At 43.4% G+C, this 19,120-nt stretch overlaps 2 protein-coding genes across 2 annotated transcripts in view; one reads left to right on the forward strand and one right to left on the reverse strand.

Moving 5' to 3' along the window:
- Positions 1–3,656: 3,656 nt before the first annotated feature.
- On the reverse strand, positions 3,657–6,637 carry LOC105044096 (uncharacterized). The gene is made up of 2 exons (XM_073255081.1): positions 4,935–6,637; positions 3,657–3,941 (listed from the first exon to the last, which is right to left on the reverse strand). Exon 1 carries the CDS (start codon positions 6,544–6,546, stop codon positions 5,275–5,277), a length of 1,272 nt encoding a protein of 423 aa, XP_073111182.1. The 5' UTR covers positions 6,547–6,637; the 3' UTR covers positions 3,657–3,941; positions 4,935–5,274.
- An 11,443-nt stretch (positions 6,638–18,080) lies between these two features.
- LOC105044097 (dnaJ homolog subfamily C GRV2) overlaps positions 18,081–19,120 on the forward strand; it is a 31,498-nt gene continuing 30,458 nt past the window's right edge. The window contains 1 exon segment of the mRNA XM_073255541.1: positions 18,081–18,774. Coding sequence (XP_073111642.1) covers positions 18,292–18,774 — 483 coding nt within the window. The 5' untranslated portion in view covers positions 18,081–18,291.

Below are 19,120 nucleotides of genomic sequence, written 5' to 3' on the forward strand. Positions count from 1 at the left end.
AGAGCGACGATTCTCCCGTTCAGTTGTTGGACCTCCTTCTTGGTGTTCGGATGACGCATGTCGAGGATCGCCTTTATCTTCTCAGGGTTGGCCTCGATCCCTCTCTGAGAAACGAGGAATCCGAGGAACTTCCCCGAGGTCACCCCGAAGGCGCATTTGGTCGGATTGAGCTTCATTCGGTGTCGTCGAAGGGTGCGGAAGGTCTCCTCGAGGTCCTGAACATGGTCCGGGATCTGCGTGCTCTTTACCAGCATGTCGTCCACGTACACCTCCATGTTACGCCCGATCTGGTCTTTGAAGACCTTGTTGACGAGTCGCTGGTAGGTGGCGCCGGCATTCTTCAATCCGAAGGGCATCACCCGATAACAGTAGAGGCCCTTGGGGGTCACGAACGCGGTGTGCTCCTCGTCTTCAGGCGCCATCCGGATCTGATTGTACCCGGCGAAGGCGTCCATGAAGCTGAGCAGTCGAAATCCGGACGTCGCATCCACCAGCTGGTCGATCTTCGGGAGCGGAAAGCTATCCTTCGGGCACGCTCGGTTGAGGTCGGTGTAGTCGATGCAGATCCTCCACTTCCCGTTGGCTTTCTTGACCATGACGACATTGGCGAGCCAATCGGGGTACGTGGATTCCCGAATGAAGCCCGCCTCGAGCAGCTTGTCCACTTCCTCGTCGATGGCCTTCTGCCTTTCTGGGGCGAAGGACCTTTTCTTCTGCCTCACCGGTTTCATCGTCGGGTCGATGTTGAGTCGGTGAGTCATTGTTTCCGGAGGGATGCCCGACATATCTGCTGCCGACCATGCGAATACGTCGGCATTGGCCGTCAGCAATTCTGCCAGTCGATGTCGCTCGGTGTCGGGCAATTGAGACCCGATCCAAACTTTTCTATCGGGATTTTCTCCTATCGGGATCGCCTCGAGCTGCTCGGCCGGCGAACCCCGCTCTTCCTCCTCCCGTTGATCCAGTTTGTCAATTGTCAGGGGATCCTTTGTCTCGTCGCTTTGGGCGGAGATTTGAAAGCATCGTCGGGCGAGCTGTTGATCTCCGCGCATCTCCCCGACTCCATTTTTGGTCGGGAATCGAACAAGGAGATGGTACGTCGAGACGATCGCCCTGAGGGCGTTCAGTCCGGGTCGCCCGAGTATGGCGTTGTAGGCCGAAGGAATTTGGACGACCGCGAAAATGAGGGAGACCGTGCTTTGCCGTGGTTCGGTACCGACCGTCACGGGCAGGGTGACTTCTCCTTCTGTCGTGACGGCGTCTCCGGCGAAGCCGATCAAGGGCGTGGAGACCCTACTAAGTCGATCCGTCGGTAGTCGCATTCGGGAGAAGGTCGAGTAAAACAAAACATTTGTCGAACTTCCATTATCAACAAAAATTCGTTTTACATCATAATTGGCTATTGTCGCCGACACAACAACAGCGTCGTCGTGGGGAGTCTGGATGCCCCGAACGTCGTCTTCCGCGAAGGTGATTACGTCGTTCGGTCGTGGCTTTTTCGTCGGCTCCCCCCCTGTAGACGTCCCCGATCCCAGCCGCTTGGAAATCATGTTGATGACCCCGGCCGTCGGCTGGTTAGTCGGTGCTTCTTCAGTCGGCTGGGGACGTCGATCGGCAGTCGGTCGGGTCGGCGGACCCTTTCGAAACTTGCCGAGATACCCCCGGCGGATGAGATTTTCGATCTCATCCTTCAACTGGATGCATCGCTCCGTGTCGTGGCCGTGGCTCCGATGGAACCGGCAGTACTTCCGATGGTCGAGGCCCTTTGCCTTCAGAGGCGGAGGCCGTCGCAGGTATCCTTCCCTTCGATCTCCATCAAGATCTGCGCACGGGGAGCGGAGAGAGGAGTATAGGAGTCATACCTGGGACGCACCACCTCGGAGTCTGTCGGCGGGGTGATTTTTGGATCTGTCGGGGTGGAGAAAGCCGACTACCGGCCGGGGGCCTGCTTGGTTCGGCGGGCTCCCGACCTTTTCTTCGCTTCTCCTTCGGACCCCTGGGCTCGACCAGGCGTCGGTCGGACGCTCCTTCGTCCGCGCGCATGTACTTGTATGCGCGCTCCAGTAGCTCGGCGTATGTTCGGGGGAGGGTCTTGTCCAGAGAATAAGTAAATCGGGACGACCTCAGGCCCCTCTTCATGGCTGAGACCGCCATGTCTTCGTTGAGGTCCCGGACCTCGAGCGTGGCCGCGTTGAATCGCACCACGAAGTGTCGGAGCGTCTCGTTTTCCCCCTGCTTGAGGGAGAAAAGGCTATCCGACGTTCGCGGCGGCTTTCGGCTGGTGCTGAAATGGGCCACGAACGAGTGCTCGAGCTGCGCAAAGGAATGGATGCTGCCCGATCGAAGACCGGAGTACCAAGCCCTGGCAGCCTTGCGGAGCGTCGCGGGGAAGCCGATGCAGAAAAGAGCGTCGGTTGCCCCTTGAATCGTCATGAGAGCTTTGTAGCTCTCGAGGTGGTCGACTGGGTCGGTGGAGCCGTCGTAGGGCTCCACGTGCGGCATCTTGAACCGACTAGGAATCGGCTCGTCGAGGACCAGTCGGGAGAGAGGTTGGGCGGTCTGGAAGTCGACGTCGTTCGAAGACTTCTGGCCGTCCATCTGCAGTTGGGCGAGTCGGCGGTCGATCTCCTCGAACCGCCGCTCGTAGTCGTCCGCTCGTCGATGCTGGGAGACCCCAGGGGTGGAGCCTCCGGAAGACTCTGAAGGAGAAGCCGACGGTGTGCGCGGCCGCTTTTCCTTCCTCGCCCGTTCCAACGGGGAAGGAGAGGGCCGCTGGGACCGTCGGTCGTCGCGCCGAGGTCGACCCTCCTCCTCCCCGTAGGAGCGCTGTTGGGAGTGCTCGCCTGGAGGCGGCAGGGGTCGGCGCGACCGACGGCGGCTGCTCCTGGAAGGCATAGGTCGGGCCGCCGGTTGTTGCTGGAGGCTTTTGACTGCGTCGGTCAGTACGGTCATCTGCCGTACAATGGCCGCGATCTGCGCCTCCGTAGTCACTGCAGGGCGCGGAGAGCTAGGCTCCGCCGCCGGTGGTGGTGGAGAGGCCTCTTCCCGGCGGGAAGAACGCCTTGCCGACCCAGTGATTCTCGATCGTTGAGCTCTTGTCTTTGTCATGTTTACCCCTTCCTGGCGCGCCAATCTATTGCGGCCAATCGCCTCGTCGCCCGATCGCCGGGAAGCGTGCACCTGCAAAAGGAAGTCCGCACTGACCGGAGGCGGCTCCGGCGGAGACCCTCCGACGGTCAAGTCAGAGAGGTGACTGGGCAACAGTGAAATGCAGACAGAGAGCTCTGAGAGGGAGAGAGAGAGAGAAGCGAGCCTGCGTATGTGGAAGAGACGGGCGGATCGATCCCTTGCACTGTTGCCTTCCCCGGTATATATAGTGGAGCACGGTATGGCGCCATCATCAATGGCGCGGACAAGTGAGGAACTGTCAACTCACTGTAGGCTGTCAGAGCCGCCGTGAAAACATCATGTCGCCGTGTAGCCGTCTAATCACCAGGGTTGACCCGGCTCTCGGCGGGACAATGCCCCTAGGTAACCGTGCTGCATGTCCGTGTCAGAGCTGACAACGTCTGGCGGCCGTACGGCGGTTGGTGGAGTCGGCCGACCCAAGGTCGGCGGCCAACAGAGTGGCGTCGGACTCCTCCGTCAGTCGGCGAGCTTCATGTGGGTCGGCTACCGGACCTCTGGGTTCAGTCGGTCGGGAATAGACCGTGGAATGGCCGTGGTTAGCCGCTGATGGCGTCCGTTGGCCTGCCGCCCGACTTACGATCGGCCAGTCAGAGTCGTTCGTCGGGCCGTCGGTTAGTCGGTCGGGCCGCCAGCCGGTCGGGCCCTCCGACAGTCGGTCGGTCGGTCGGGGCCCCGAGGTCGGGCCCTCCGATAGTCGGTCGGTCGGTCGGTGGGTATCCCCCAACACTATGAACTCGCATTCTGATTATGTTCTATGGGAAAATAAGAAAATTATCTCGTCAATCTAAACCTTGACATAAAGGAAACAGCTGCTAGAAAAAGCAAGAAATCAGCTTAAAATACTATATAATGCATCAAGGGGAAGGATCGTTTATGTACCACAAGAAGGAACCCAGTTATTCATTGTAACAGCTTGACTTTGTTGTATTATAATTAATCAAACATCAATTTTTTTCAATGAGTTGAATGTACTAGACTTTTTAGTAGCTTTGTAAAACATTTCAATGAATTTGTAAAAAATCATGAAGTTGGAATATTAGTTCAGCTAAAAACCAAAAAAAAAATTGAAATATTAGAAATGTCAAAGACTCATTTGGAACAGTGGAATAATTGGGGATGTCCGCGTTATTGAATTTTGCTGATGAATTAATTGTTGACATAAAAGACCTCGTAATCTAGGTTTTTATTCTCCAAAACCCTTGCTTCATGATCCCAAAAGTTCAAACGATCCATATGCCATGAATTAAAAGAGATTCAAAATGTGAGAAGGGTGGTAAAAGGATTGGACACTTTTTTGTAGACAATATAAAACCTTATTCCGCGGTGAAATAGTTTTAACTTTCCAATAATGATGATAACCATACCTACCGCATGGATCTAAGAAAAGGTAGGCTTCTATTTTGGTAGGAAAGTGTGAGCTGCTTCTTGGGTATAAAAGGGTGAGTTTTATTAGAATCCATATTGGAGCATGAGTTTCTCATCGCTATGTTCGCAACCTTAACAATATACATGGATTTCTCAGTCCTCACTGTACATATCCAGATCTCACGTCATTGCGCTAAAAAGCATTGCTTCATGGAAGGATCACATATGTTGTTCCGCGTACCAAACCAAATGAAAAAGTTAAGAAGGATTCAGACGAGAAAAAATAAGACATGCCAAATTGCCACAGAAATCTGACATCGCAGGGACCGGATAAATCAGCGAAAAGAATGATTTGGAGATCCAAAGCTTTATTCACTCACTGTGGAGAGAGGCAGAGATAGATGCTTTACACCTTACAGGTACTTCTTTCGGGCAAAGGCATGCCAAATGGCCGGCCACAGAGTGCTGATACCAGAGAGGGCAGCTACAAAAGGTAGCCTAGATGAATGATCTAAATTAGAAGAATTGTTTTAGAGATGGAATGGCTCAGCAACCAGCTCTCAAGCAGCTCAGCAAAGAAGCTCAGGCTCGACTACCATTGTGGTCTTTAATTAACTTCTATCCTCTTCTATCTATCGTACGGGTTCTTTTGTCACCGGCTGTTGTCATATATCTACTGACAATCCTTCTGTTGGATGCACCAAAAAAAAAAAAAGAAGCTCATGCTCGATCCTCGTGACCTCCTTCGAGTTGATCAAGCTGCGAGTCTGGCACATGCGGATGGCACACCGAGTCCTGACCAGCCTCAGAGTCTGGCACAGAAATTGATGTGGGGGGTGCCTCGTCTTGCCGCTGCTGATCAGGCTGTGGGGCGATTGCAGGATGCTGGTCATCATCAGGCTGTGAGCTCGATTCAGGCTGCTGCTCGTTACTTCCCACCGTGTTTTGCTGATAACCGGGCTTTGAGTCTGATCTACGTCGAGGCTTGTAATCCAGTGTCAGATGATCCCAGTGTAGAGGTCGGACACAAGGTGGTGGGCGACCAGCGCTAGGCCGTGAGCTCGATGGTGGGAGCGGGTGATCACCAGGCGGTGAGCTATGCGCCACTGGGTGCCGCCGCTGATCATCATGCTGTGAGCTAGACGCTACTGGGTGCCGCTGCCGATCACCAGGCTTTGAGCTCAATGGTGGGACCTGGTGATCACGAGGCTGTGAGCTGGACGTCACGGGGTGCCGCCGATCACTAAGCTGTGAGCTGGGCGCCACCGGATGCCGCCGATCATTAAGCTGTGAGCTCGAGCTCTGCTGCTGCAATTGCTGTAAGAGCCATGCAGGCAACAAGTCCATTGGAAAAGGCACAGGCTGCCATCCGAAACAGTCATCCAATTGCCACTTGCCAGGCCGCCCAGTGGGCCCAAAACTCGAACAATACCAGGATAAGCCTGGGTTTTGCTCCTCGGTGGGCAATGAACCTCCCGCAGCTGCTGGGTCCAAATGCTGCTGCTCACCAGCTGAGGACGAGTGAGGCAAGGGCTGCTGCTGAGCACACAGCGAACTTGGCCCAGGTTCCGAGTGCACCGAGTGCTGCTGCTGACCCGTCTGTGAACTTGGCCCAGGTTCCGAGTGCACCGAGTGCTGCTGCTGACCAGTCTGCGAACTTGGCCCAGGTTCCGAGCGCACCGAGTGCTGCTGCTGAACAGACGATGCCGAGCCCGGCAGCTCATCAGCCTTGGATGCCGAGTGCGGACATTCACCAGATTTTGAGCTGGGATCAGGCGTCGAGCACTCTCCAGACGATGAGCCCGGTTGGGATGAACTGGGCGTTGACTGCTGAGGCTCACCATGCGGTGCGCTTGGCCCAGGTGACGAGTCTCCAGAGTGCTGCTGCCCAGATGCATCGATCACTTCGGTTTCCATATGCAGCACCACCTCGTCAGTGTTCATGTCAACCTCATGTGTTGCTTCAGAATTGAAATTTTCCATCTGTATCATTTCTGCAGAAGAATTCAATTTCCCATTAGGTTCCCTTCAAAGTAGATCGAGTTTCCATCTATATTTGTTGGCAAAGTTACAAGAGACAGACAATTATGGAGGATCTGAAACCATACTTTATGTGAAAAATTAGTCAGTAACAAGTTGTTCCGTCAACAACTTCAACTTGGTTCAATTTCTGAAAACTTTAATCTACAACCACCCAAATGTCCAATTAAAGGTCTTTAGCTGGCCTTGAGAGCATGGCTTGATGTCTTTAACACTTATATCCTGTCTTTACTTGCAATGTATGTGAAATTGGCTTGCTACTATTCTTCAAGATCTATCTATGACTTTATTGGTTGCTTTGAGTCTGAGTATGCAATTAAAATTTGGGTGACTAATAATTTCTAGGTGTTGTAGCGTGCCTTTTAACATTAAGAAAACAAAGTTCTCTCTCTCTCTCTCTCAACCTTATGACACACACACACACACTTACACTTATATATATATATATATATATAGGTGTTGTAGTGTGCCTTTTAACATTAAGAAAACAAAATTCTATCTCTCTCTCTCTCTCAAAAAAAAAAAAAAAAGTCATAACCTTGCACTAACAGATAGTGGCATAGTGCTGTTTAAAGATATATAAGGTAATGAAAATGACAGAAGAGACTGGCTGTTCGGCAAATTGAAAGATCATCTATAAACTCTGGCTGTCAACATACTAACTCATGAGCCTCTTGGTGATGCAAATTATTCCAACAACATGATGAAAGCTAGGATGGAGCTATAAGAAAGAAGATGAAGTCTCTATAAGAACTAATTTGCATACATGGTTCAGCTACATATGGTAAGAGGAGCAAGAGGTTGCTTAGAAAAGGGAGATATCAACACAGAACAAGTGCATGGTTCGAATGGTTGCGAAGCAAGAAGTATATTTTGATAATTTGATCAAGCCTCTGAGAGTTGTAGAGGCAGCTTTTGGAAGGTTACTCTTATATATTTATGGCTGTTGACTTCAATAATTTAATGCGAGACACAGCATTGCTTCATGGCCAATTGGTAGAAAAGAACGTCTCATAATTCATGAACCTACAAGTGCTTAGGAAAATAAAGGAGGTATGGCAAGTTTACAATAAACATGTAGTTCGGTGGATGCATGCATTGACAGGGTTAAGGTAGAACACATAATGAAGCTGCATTTATTGCCACATGCTTTAGCAATCTATGCTTATATTTTATCTAAAAAAAATGCTTTAGCAACTCAAATATGAAACTCAAAAAATCACTCAGCTGTTGTGTTGTAATCTCAAATGACATGAAAGACAAAAAAAGAATCAAGCTTTCCAAGTGAAACTGCTTACCAGAGTCCGGTCAAGCTCATCAGTCAAGTCTGCAGACTGCTGCTGCTCGCCAGGTTGCAAGTATGGTTGGAACGTAGAGTGCTGCTGTTGATTAGGCTGCGAGCATGACCCGCCCAATGTACGTTCTGAACTCTGCTGCCCATGTTCCTGCAGAAGCAACCTCGCATATTCAGCGGCGATCACTTTACTTTTCATTCGCTGTAGGGCCTCTTCGCTCCTTTTCAGATCTGCCCTGTGTGTTGCTTCAGGATCACTGTCCCTCATCTCCATCCAACCTGCAAAGAATTTGACTTCCAATATAACTAATCTCTAAAACTAAAGCAAGTTTTCATGTACATCAGTTCTAGAAAACACTATAAAAGCTAAGGTGGAGTTGGAATGTGTGTGAAAGAGAGAGAGTGTGTAACTTTTTTCTTTTAAAATTAGCTTCCTTATGTTCTTCGTCTATCCACCAGAAACCCCAGTTCCCCCTTCTTCCACTCAACCCAAGCAAGTTCCTTTGAGCTCCTTCAAGTAGTTTGAACCAGCATCAAGGTGAGCAGCTATCACCAATTGAAGCAGAGAAATCCAATGTTTCATCCTTGATGTAATAACAAATGTTTACAAGGTTCTCAATATACAAAAGGTGAAGAAAGCTCTGAACCAAGGTCAACAAAATCAGAACTGAAATGCCTAAGGCAACTAGCGGCAATGGAAACAAGAGCTTCAGAAGCTTTATGGTAATTTAATAAGCAATCTTCATCCTACTGTTGGAAATATAAAATAGAAACCAACATGACTCGTTATTATTGTCTAGCCATCAGGAAATTCAAAAGCAGATGACTGTTAGGAGGAATTAAAGCTATCCATTCTTTGATAGAGGTAGACCAAATGCAGATCCATGACTATGGAAGCATCAAGATCAGTGGTTAAGCCACCAGTTATTCATCCCATGCTCATTTCATTCACCACCTGGCTCAGATCCAACACCAGTAAACATGACCACTCAAATGTGAGATTACAAGTCTCAAACAGACCTCAAGAGCACGGCTTAAATCCATCAATTGGTCAATCTATGAGATTAACAGTTGCTTTTGGTCTCAGTTGCAAGGAAAGATTTAGGTCACTGGTGTATATTGTGTATTCCTTTGTGGCCCTCTGTACAACAGATAATGCTTTTATGGTAGTGACAGTCAAACATTTAAACATTTGGTAATCAAAATGCCAGTTAAAACTCTAGCTGTCAAGGACACTTGCTGAGGGCGTAATCAGCTTCATGGTGATGTCACAAGTTAGTTTTATTAATATGCCAGAGTATCTTACCAAAATAGTAATAAGACTCAGTTGCAAGAAGTGCAAATGGGTGCAGAGACAGTGAAAGCCTCTTTACATAACAGCAATGGCTCAAAGCAGCTAAGAAATGTTCATAATAATGTTTATGTAGTCAAGAAGTGGTCATATGTTTTTTGGTAAGTTATATGCTGATTGGATCTATAAGGAATATAAAGTAAATACTTGAGCAATTAATTTTGGTTATAAAGCTTAGAACTAAAATGTAGAAACATGCTATAATGTCCTTATAGCATATGCCAATCTGCATACATGCTTCTTATATTGTTTTGCAAAGAATGGGAGGTACACACAACTCTGCAGCCCAACAATATCAGGAACTAACCAAGAATGATCATGTGTTATTAAGTTGGCTATGTGAACCTTGTAGGAATATTTACTGTTCCTAGAGAGAGCAGAATCATGAAGAATAAGATTCTTATAATTAACGAGACACATGCAAAGTTGAAAGCTTAATATTGGTTAGAAGATGTCTACCAATTATCTCTAATATCTTTCTTTCTTTTTTTTTGATAATGAAAATATAATTTCTTAAACAAGGATGGGTAGCTTGGTGCTAGATAAAGAAAGGCAACCTCAGAATTTAGTTCAGCTACATATGTTAAAAGGGGCACCAGCTTTATATATAAAAGGGGAGAGAAAGTTAGGGATCAAAAAGTGCACAGGAAATGTGCAAGAAGTACATTTTGATCAAATCTCAAATGGTGACAAAGCATGGTTTTGTAAGCTTACTCTTAATTATCTTTGTTAGTTTTAACATTGTGATGTGAAAAGTTTCAGTCTTTCATGGTCAATCGGAGAAAACAAATAGTCCTGGATAGACAAATGGTTAGGAAAACAATGGTTGGTAAATGAACTTAAGAAATCAATATTTGGCTTACCATACACACCAAGGATGCATAAAAGTACTCCCATGGTTACATTAGTTGGAAATGTTGCAGTTAGAGCAAGTACAATCAGCAGATTTTATAGCCACATGATCAATGAATGTTATATTGCTTTGCTATCATTTTTGTTAAATTGGCATGTTAGTAGCAAACAGAACTATGACATGAAAGGCACAGAAGAAGAAAATTTTGAAGTCAATATTGAGCCAAAGTTTGACATGAAAGATCTAACAATGCTAACAGAAGTCTAGCCACCGATATGAAAAAAGTCTGTAGTCATGAGCAAAGAATAGGAACATTGAAATCAAATTTGGAGATGGAAACTACACTGACTCAAAACTTCAACTGTCCTTGGAGCAGTCAGTTGTGTCCAATGATCTTTAAGGGAGAAGAACTTGCATGTTTAAAGTTCACATGAACAATTCTGATGATTTACATAGCTTGCATAATTCACATGCTATCTGCTTGTAGCCATTTTACAGTAAATTCTTTTAAGAGTCACTAAAAAACAAGTAGATACTTTATTGCATGAAGGATAGCTGCCACTGCCATTTGCATGAAAAGAGGATGCATCATACATTAGATATAACATGAAGATTCCAGCTCTGCATGTGTTGCAGAGAAGATATATACATGATATAGGTTAATCTTAGTTGAAGGACCCAGTAGTTAAAAGTACACATTACAATGGCTATGAGACAACAACTAAAGCAAGAAAGAGGCTACTTGGTTTGTGTTCAATCAGTGGACTCAATGTAGCATCCTTCAGAGCAACTAGTGTTATGTATCTCGCAAAGAATGCAGTCAGTATATTAGGCAAAGGAGAGGCATATGTAGATTTGGTATCACAAGAGATATCATCAATGTCGCTAGCTAGTTCACCAAAACCTGGTTATCTTAAAGTTACTAATGATTAAAATCATAGGCCAAAATTTGATAACAGGAAAAGACAGAAATAATCAATTTAGGATGTTCATGTAATTTGTAAGTGTATTTCATAAGAGATATATGACTTCATGCAACTAACTTTGTATAATTACTTATTATTGTTTAGAAAGGGAGAATATGAAAGAGATATTAATGGTAAGAAACAAAAATGTAGTTTAACTTTTAACGAAAAATATATTAGCACTAAAGATTTCAAGTCATTCAATTCCATCATTTTCTATGAGCTGGTGAATATATTCTTATATTGCACCTAATACTACATATCATCAGCTGATGCCAATTTTTTTGGAAAAAAATTATAAAAAAAAAAAAAAGAAAGCATGCCGCTTTTATAGTTTTTAACACCGGTGCCTCCCTAAATATTGTATCTCTCTCTCTCTCCAAGGTTTCCTACGGATTTGTCATTTGGTTTCCTTTGATTTTCCTCTCTACCTTGAGTTTTTCTTCTAGGATAAATTTCTATTGCATAAGTATTTGGTCAACCACTCGCCTTCTTCATCCCACTCAATAAATTTGTTTCTCTGTAATTACTCTTTCATCTTCAATGGATTAATATACTATAAAACTGCTTGCTCTTTTAATTTTTTAGAAAAGAGTTGCACAATTAATTCTGAATATCTACGACCCAGTACCTCATCTAAAAAGACTAGCCAGAAGGTATTATTTGAATTCCTTATCTGTATATAATTATCTAAGATCTTTCAATGAATAGTCGATGTGGGACTAAATACATGCATGCATAGACCCTCACATACTTCCTCCGTTTAAGCTCTGGTATCCTTGCCAGGCTAAGAGTCCAAATCCATCATCCATTCATTAACACCATTATCGGCCCGTGGTCAGCCTAATGAACTCATACTACAATATCCCCTAATCCATATAGGCTACAAGCTAGATCGGCTCTGATATCACTTGTAACAACTCAAGACCTCATTCAAAAAGGCTGGTCAAAATGTATTATTTGATTCCTTGGTCCTATATAAGTACCCAAAATCTTTCCAATGAATAATCGATGTGGGACTAAATACATATGTGCATGGGCCTCATGAAAAGCATATGTAAAAAGGTATTATTTTATTTATTTCTTTCACTTAACTTTGCTGATCATATATGGCACTTCTCCTCAGTCCTAAGTGCAGAAATTCTCATAAAAGATCCAAGTATCATACCTAAAATGGTGATGATAGAAGATCAAATGTCATACACATATTGGTGACACTAAGCACTTATCTGCAATTATAAGACCTTCGACCAATATCACAGAAAATCAAAATGTAATCTAACAATTGGACACCTTCTCAGCTGATAACATCAAAAGCAGATACGTTATACTGCTTTGTGCTCATTTTGCCAAAATTGGCATTAAGCAGCATATCTAAGCAGGGTAAGCAAGCTTTAATTTCAGAAACTCAACAGGAATGAAAAATTGTAGTCTTTCTTTTAAGGATTAGACTTGCTGTAACAAATGATTGTTTGAAGAAAAAACCCTGATTGTTGACATGTTTCCACTTGAGTGAGGAAGAAAAAATAATTGCTCCTTTGGCTCTAATAACATCACCATTCATCAGTTTTTCTTTCCAATTTCACAAGTTTACACCTCACCACGGAAAGATCTCCCAAGTTTGTGCCATCGTATGGTTAGCTTTCTAATAATTCGATTTGCACGTATTAAACACTTGTAAAGGAGGTTCCCTTTACATATTACGAATACATACGTGATATTTTCAACAATTAAGGGAAAAAAAGTCCCAAATCACACAATTTTTAACCTGAAATACAACTAGTAATCAAATTTTTTTCGAAGTTCCGCTTTTCGACTCACTTGTTTCTTTTTTCTTGCGACTATGATGCGGCTTCTTGCACCCAGCTTAAAAATTTGGGTGATTAGATTCTGTAGGTCATTCTAGACCCTTTTTCCAACTATTATGAAGACCATGTTTTTCTGATTCATACACACAGTTAGAATTCGACCAAACACCATGTTTATTCTCGTTTCTTGCATTGTTTCCCTAACACTTTTGTAACTACAATGTGGAAACAAGCATATCGACAGAGAGAGTAGGAGAAATCTTTCTTATTCAAGATTCAACCAAATGAAACTTTTCTTCCCTTTTCTCGCATTGTCTCCTAATTTCCTTGATAAAAGAGGCATCGATAGAAGCATATTAAATGAAACGCTTATTCTTATTTTCACGTCAGATACAGAATTCTTTTGTATTAATGACATAGTTGGAAGCATATATATATATTATAGAGAGAGAGGAGAGACCCTATTCAAATTTCAACCAAACAAAAAGGTTTCTAATAATAAATCGAATTCTTTAGTAATTACGATGTGGCTAGAAGCACAATTGGTGGGAAAGAACTAAAAAGGAGAAGGGAGAAAAGGATTCACCCGGCCGTTCAAAAGAAAAATCCGAGCTCGGTGCTGCCCACGGATAGTATTCCGGTGCTCCATCTCCGATTCCAATAGACTCTCCGAAGGCACGAACAAAGGGTTCCGGCGACGACGCCGCTGGTCTGATGCAGTGAAAGAAACCAAGAAGATAAAGAAAAACAAAGAAAGATTAAGACAAACGTATAGAACCAAAAAAAAGAAAAAGAAAAAGAAACAGAGGTTGAGTTCTGGAACAGTTCTTGAAATATTGAAGAAGAAGCCGACGTCTACCTCTCTGTCTTCGGATTCATGGAGCTCCGCTTTTGCTTTCCTTTCCATGATGGAAGGCCATCCCCCAGTCCGCGTCCTCCTCCTCGCTCCATCTCTCCTTCGGCCTCTCTCTCTTCTCGTTCTCCTCTTCGTCTCGGCCGCTGCCTCGACTCTCTCGGCTTTGGTTCGGGGTTGGGGACGAAGAGGGTATAAGAGACTGAAAAATCGACCGTTAAACATCTCGTTGGGATTTTAAGATATCCTTTGAGCGGTAGCGGGGTTTCTCGCAGAAGGCTGAAGGGGGAGGGTGAGCGGAGAACACCAAAAACGGTTCGTTCTTTTTTAGTTTTTTCTTTCTTGATTGCAGGCCTAGTGATCGGTTGACCACGGTCTACCCGGGGTCAACAAAGGGAACGGGCAGGATTGTTCGAATCTCGTCCGGGCCCGTGGTTGTGTCTTTCGCGCGAAAAAAAGATTCGTCTTCCTTCGCGAGATTCGACCGTTAGATTGCCCATCGCATAGATCTCAAAGCAACTGCACAGAGTGTAAAGTGATCAGTGGGCGATCCAACGGCGGATTCGCGCGAAAGATGACAACCCCGACCCGGGCAAGACTTGAGCTGAAGTTTTCACGATTTTGAAAAAAAAAAAATTTGGTTGTCAAGGTATTTTGGAGATGAATCACCAATGGACAAATCCAGGAACTCCTCCAGGTGGGGAGCGGTGGGTTAATTGGTCTTTGGTCGCTGCCAAGGTTCAAACGATGTCCTCTTTTCTCTTCCAAATGTAGATATTAACCAGATAAGATAAAGCTGGTTGACTTAATTAATCATGACAAAAAATTATTGTGATGAACGAGATTTTAGAAGTTGCCCGAAATGCCTTTCATGTCATTCTTCAATGAAACAAATTATAAAAACTCCACATTCCTCAAAATGTCAAGCGTTTCTTATTGAAAATGGCCTAATATTAACTTTTGCAATAGCATAGTGTTTGTAGTCAGCAATTAGGATTTCTGAAACAAGGTGTTCTTTTGTGTGTGTGTGTGTATGAGAGAGAGAGAGAACATATATCTAAAATGAGTTATCCATATTATTTTTCAAAAAAAAAAAAAAAAAAAAATCAAAAGCATATCTCCTTTTGCTCTGGTAGGATATTTAGAGGTATTGTACTTTCATTGCATAAGATGAACAATTGCACATAATTCAGTGTCATGAGCAAACACATAATCATACTGCAAGCATATTCAGCATGCGTAGTCATTCAAAACAACAGGCCATATAATTTTTGTTTTTAGCAAGCATGTGATTCTAATTGTCAAATGATCAAATGTGCGCTATAATATGGGCAGAATATTTGTTAAAGGTTGCATCTTGAGTGCTTTAAGAAACGAGAAAAATAGTAGATTTTATTTGCATAGTTCTAGTATTTATATTTCTAACAATTCTTCTTCTATTTGGGAGAGATTCATATAAAAAGAATCATCATTCAATGTTTGTTGTTTTAATATTTTCATGTATAATTACATCTTGACTGTTGAACCTTAGGAATTCATTTTCAGTGCAAGATGTCTCTGGCCATCCAAAGTTCAAATAGGCATGGCAACTTGGTTAGGTAGCTAGAAATATAAAGAATATGGAATAAAAATTAGTTTTTTTAAATCATTCCAATAGCATTATTTGAATTTTGGAGGTTGGAGAATGGTTGCCTTGTTTGCATTGATTTGAAAGCTTGTCAATACTAAGAGGGGGATATGTTGATCATAGTATAATCGGACAAACTTCACCCACACATACATGAAGACCTAGTAGATCTTGAAATCAAAACCACATATTACGGTAGCATATCGATCATTGTTATCACGATACCTAAGTTATTTAGCTATTTGCTCATCGTAATCGTCAATTATAAAGTAAATATAAATTCCAAACCAATTAAAATAATAATCTCAAATATCAATTTCTTATCAATTTAAATAAATTACTATTTTTGAATAGTAATACTAAATAATATAATTTTAGTATTTTTATTGATTATTTAATTGCCATTGTCTAAATAAAAAAATCTATTTTTTAGAATTATATGGTCAAAATCTTGAGGCTGATTTTGGAAGAACCATTCAAAAGCTTAATGTTAATAACAACCTTATCTTCATTGTAATGATTATTGGATAGCCGGTTGTATGAGGTAACTGTAATGATGTAATACAATAAATTTAGACAACTATCAAAGAAAAAAGATTTTAGTACATACTTTAATTGTCATTATAATCTTATCTTAATTAGGGTGGCAGCTTATATCTAAGAGGAAAATAACTCCATGGCAACTTCTTTCTGCACCAAGTGAATAAGCTCAATGATTTTTTCACTAAATTACTATCTTTTTTCATTATCTATTTCACATTTATTACGTAGAGTCTAGATTTTCGAAGCATGCTGCTGATAGGTATTTTTTTTCCTAAATCATCATCTTCCTATCACTAGGTTTAAACTATATTTCTAAAACTCCAAATTTTAAGAGGATAGACATTATGTATATAGTGTTTTAGCTTTCTTAATTTTTCATTTTAATCTTCATTACCAACAAAGACTGCAATGACCTACTATATAAAGCAAAACAACTACAATCATCACCTCCAACTATTAGCATGCCTTCCTTCTTAGGAGCTTTATCATTCAAAGATTGTTAGGAGTAGAGAAATCAACAATTTCTTTCCTTTTTTATGATATTGTTTTAATATAATAATATCACTTTTTTCCCCCTTGTTTTAGATATTATTTTAACATAAGAAAATTATTGGACCTTTTAAATTTAATATTGAATAAAAGGGATGGATATGGTTTGTGAGTACATCATGCCCATAAATGATTACTTCTATCTCCTAAAAATATAATTTAAAGTGGCTTTATATCTTGATTGTGAGTATTTATTTGGAATAATGACAACATAGGGTTCTAATTGTATTGGAATCAACCATTCATAATGTATGTATGCATTTATTCTTGAACTCTATCTCTTTGAATATATATCAATGTGGTATTTACCACTAATTCAGCCATTCCAATTTTGTCCATTTGTTTACTCAATTATAAATTTCACAGGACTCTAATTGGAAATCCTAATTAGGTATGTTGGACAAAACCAACTTAATATGATCCCAGGTTAAAAACCAATTATACTTAAAAATAGATTAGTTAGTCCATCCATGGGTAAAATTTAAATTTGATCCATCTATCTTAAAACCACATATGTGGTGTTTTTACTATATACAAAACAAATTAATCGCGAGTAATTCCACATCCTCTATCCTTTATCTTGAAAGTTTATTTTTTTCCTCCAAATTTAAAGGCTAATGTTATCAAAACAAATTTCCAAGAGATGCAAAATCTTTTCCTTTTTTTTTAATTTTACCCTCAGTATATAATGCCATTAGATCTATAATACCTTGTCATGCTTGTGATTTCAATCTCTCTCTCTCTCTCTCTCTCTCCACACAATAATTATAAGAAACATAGTTTTCTGAATTCAATTCAAGTATTTCCTTATAAATCATAAAACTTTTAGCATATACCCATTCCATAGAGGAATCCTTGATCCAGGAAAATAAATAATCACTAATGGGAAGTCTTTGTTGCCGGGTAACATGTATTAGGGATCAAAGTCTGTGCTTTATCCCAAAATTCAGAAGATAAAGGATTTTCTTTTGGCAACATTGAATAGAAATGTTTAAGATGGACATGTATTTTCGTCATGTATGTATCTTTTTTACATGTATGTATAACTTCACCAAAAAAAAAAAAGTGTAATATATCATGGTTTTTTTCCCGATCTAGTTTTGCAAATCATGGTTTTTCTCACCTAAACCAGTGATTGCTACTCGATAAAACTCTGTTCATGCTGTCCGGTAATGTATCAACACTTCTACATGAAGAATTTAGCAATACACAACATGCTCCCATTATACAGGTATATAAGACTATTCGATTACGCCCCTAGGGAACACAACCCACCCCTGTTCAACAAACAGAATTACCATAGAAACACCAATTTAATCTACCCCATTCTCCCTCTCCAATCGTGTGCCGAGAGTCCACGGGGGGCCCGCCCTGCGACGGTCACCGGCCCGGCGAAACCGCTCTCCACCAGATCTGAGCCGTCCATCCATCATTGGACGGCCTCTTCCACCCTAAAAAGCCCCTAACAGGGCGCTGGAAAGGCCGCGCACTCACTTGCCGACCTCCCGGCCCCGACAATCCCCCGAACTCTGATGAAATAATAAAAAAAAAAGAAGAGAGGAAGGGGTGAAAAATGAAGCCCTTTCTCGCTTCCAGGAAACTAGTCTTGATCCAGACGAGAGAGAGAAGTGGAGAGCGCGCAGCAAAAGGGGCGATCAATTGAAACCCTAGGTGTTTGATCTCGGGGAGAGGAGGAGCTCAGAGGAATCCGTGCGAATTCTCGCGAGATCGGAAGCGCTGGGGGCGAATCAGTCCCGCGGCCACAGCCCGTTCGCGGCGAACTGGGGCTTAGGGCTCTTCTCCTTCTGGAACCCTAATGCCCGCCGGACCCGCTACCTAGAGCACCTCTCCTCGATGGATTTCGTCAGCCGGCACGCCGCCTCTGCCTCCGCCGACCACCACCCCCCGCCGGCGGAACCCACGTCGCCCGCCGCCCCGCCGCCCCCCGCCGTCGCCGAGGAGCCCGAATACCTCGCCCGGTACATGGTGGTCAAACACTCGTGGCGGGGGAGGTACAAACGGATCCTGTGCATCTCCAGCTCCGCGATCATCACCCTCGATCCTTCCACCCTTGCCGTGACGAATTCGTACGATGTGTCGAATGATTTCGAGGGCGCGGCGCCGGTGCTGGGGAGGGGGGACGATGTCGGCTCGCAGGAGTTCACGGTGAGCGTGCGGACCGATGGGCGGGGGAAGTTTAAGGCGATCAAGTTCTCGTCGAGGTTCCGGGTGAGCATCCTGACGGAGCTGCACCGGCTGAGGTGGGGGAAGCTGGGGCCGGTCATGGAATTCCCGGTTCTTCACCTCAAGCGGAGGACCTCGGAGTGGGCTTCTTTTGTGAGTTACTCGCCTTCTGCTCCCTTCTTCGAATTTTCCCTCTCCTGCTATATGCTGTGAATTTGTTGTTTTACTTGATTTTCTGAATATCGTCACTAGCCTGGGTTGAGTGTTTCCTTTGCGATCATGGTTTTTGTGAAACTACTTCCTTGGTTTTGATAGATTCGGTCGAGATTCTTTTGGTTAAAATGAGCGAATTGGAACCATCCGCACTCCTTTAATCTCCATTGCAATACCTTCAATAACAAGCTGTTCTCTAGGACCACAATATTTTATAATTCTCTCCTTCATGACATCTAAGTAGAAGAAATAACTAACAAGCATTCAAATTTTCTTTGGTGTTAGA

The sequence above is a fragment of the Elaeis guineensis genome, chromosome 4 (genome assembly GCF_000442705.2).
Source record: "Elaeis guineensis isolate ETL-2024a chromosome 4, EG11, whole genome shotgun sequence".
In the NCBI taxonomy this organism is placed as follows: Eukaryota; Viridiplantae; Streptophyta; class Magnoliopsida; order Arecales; family Arecaceae; genus Elaeis; species Elaeis guineensis.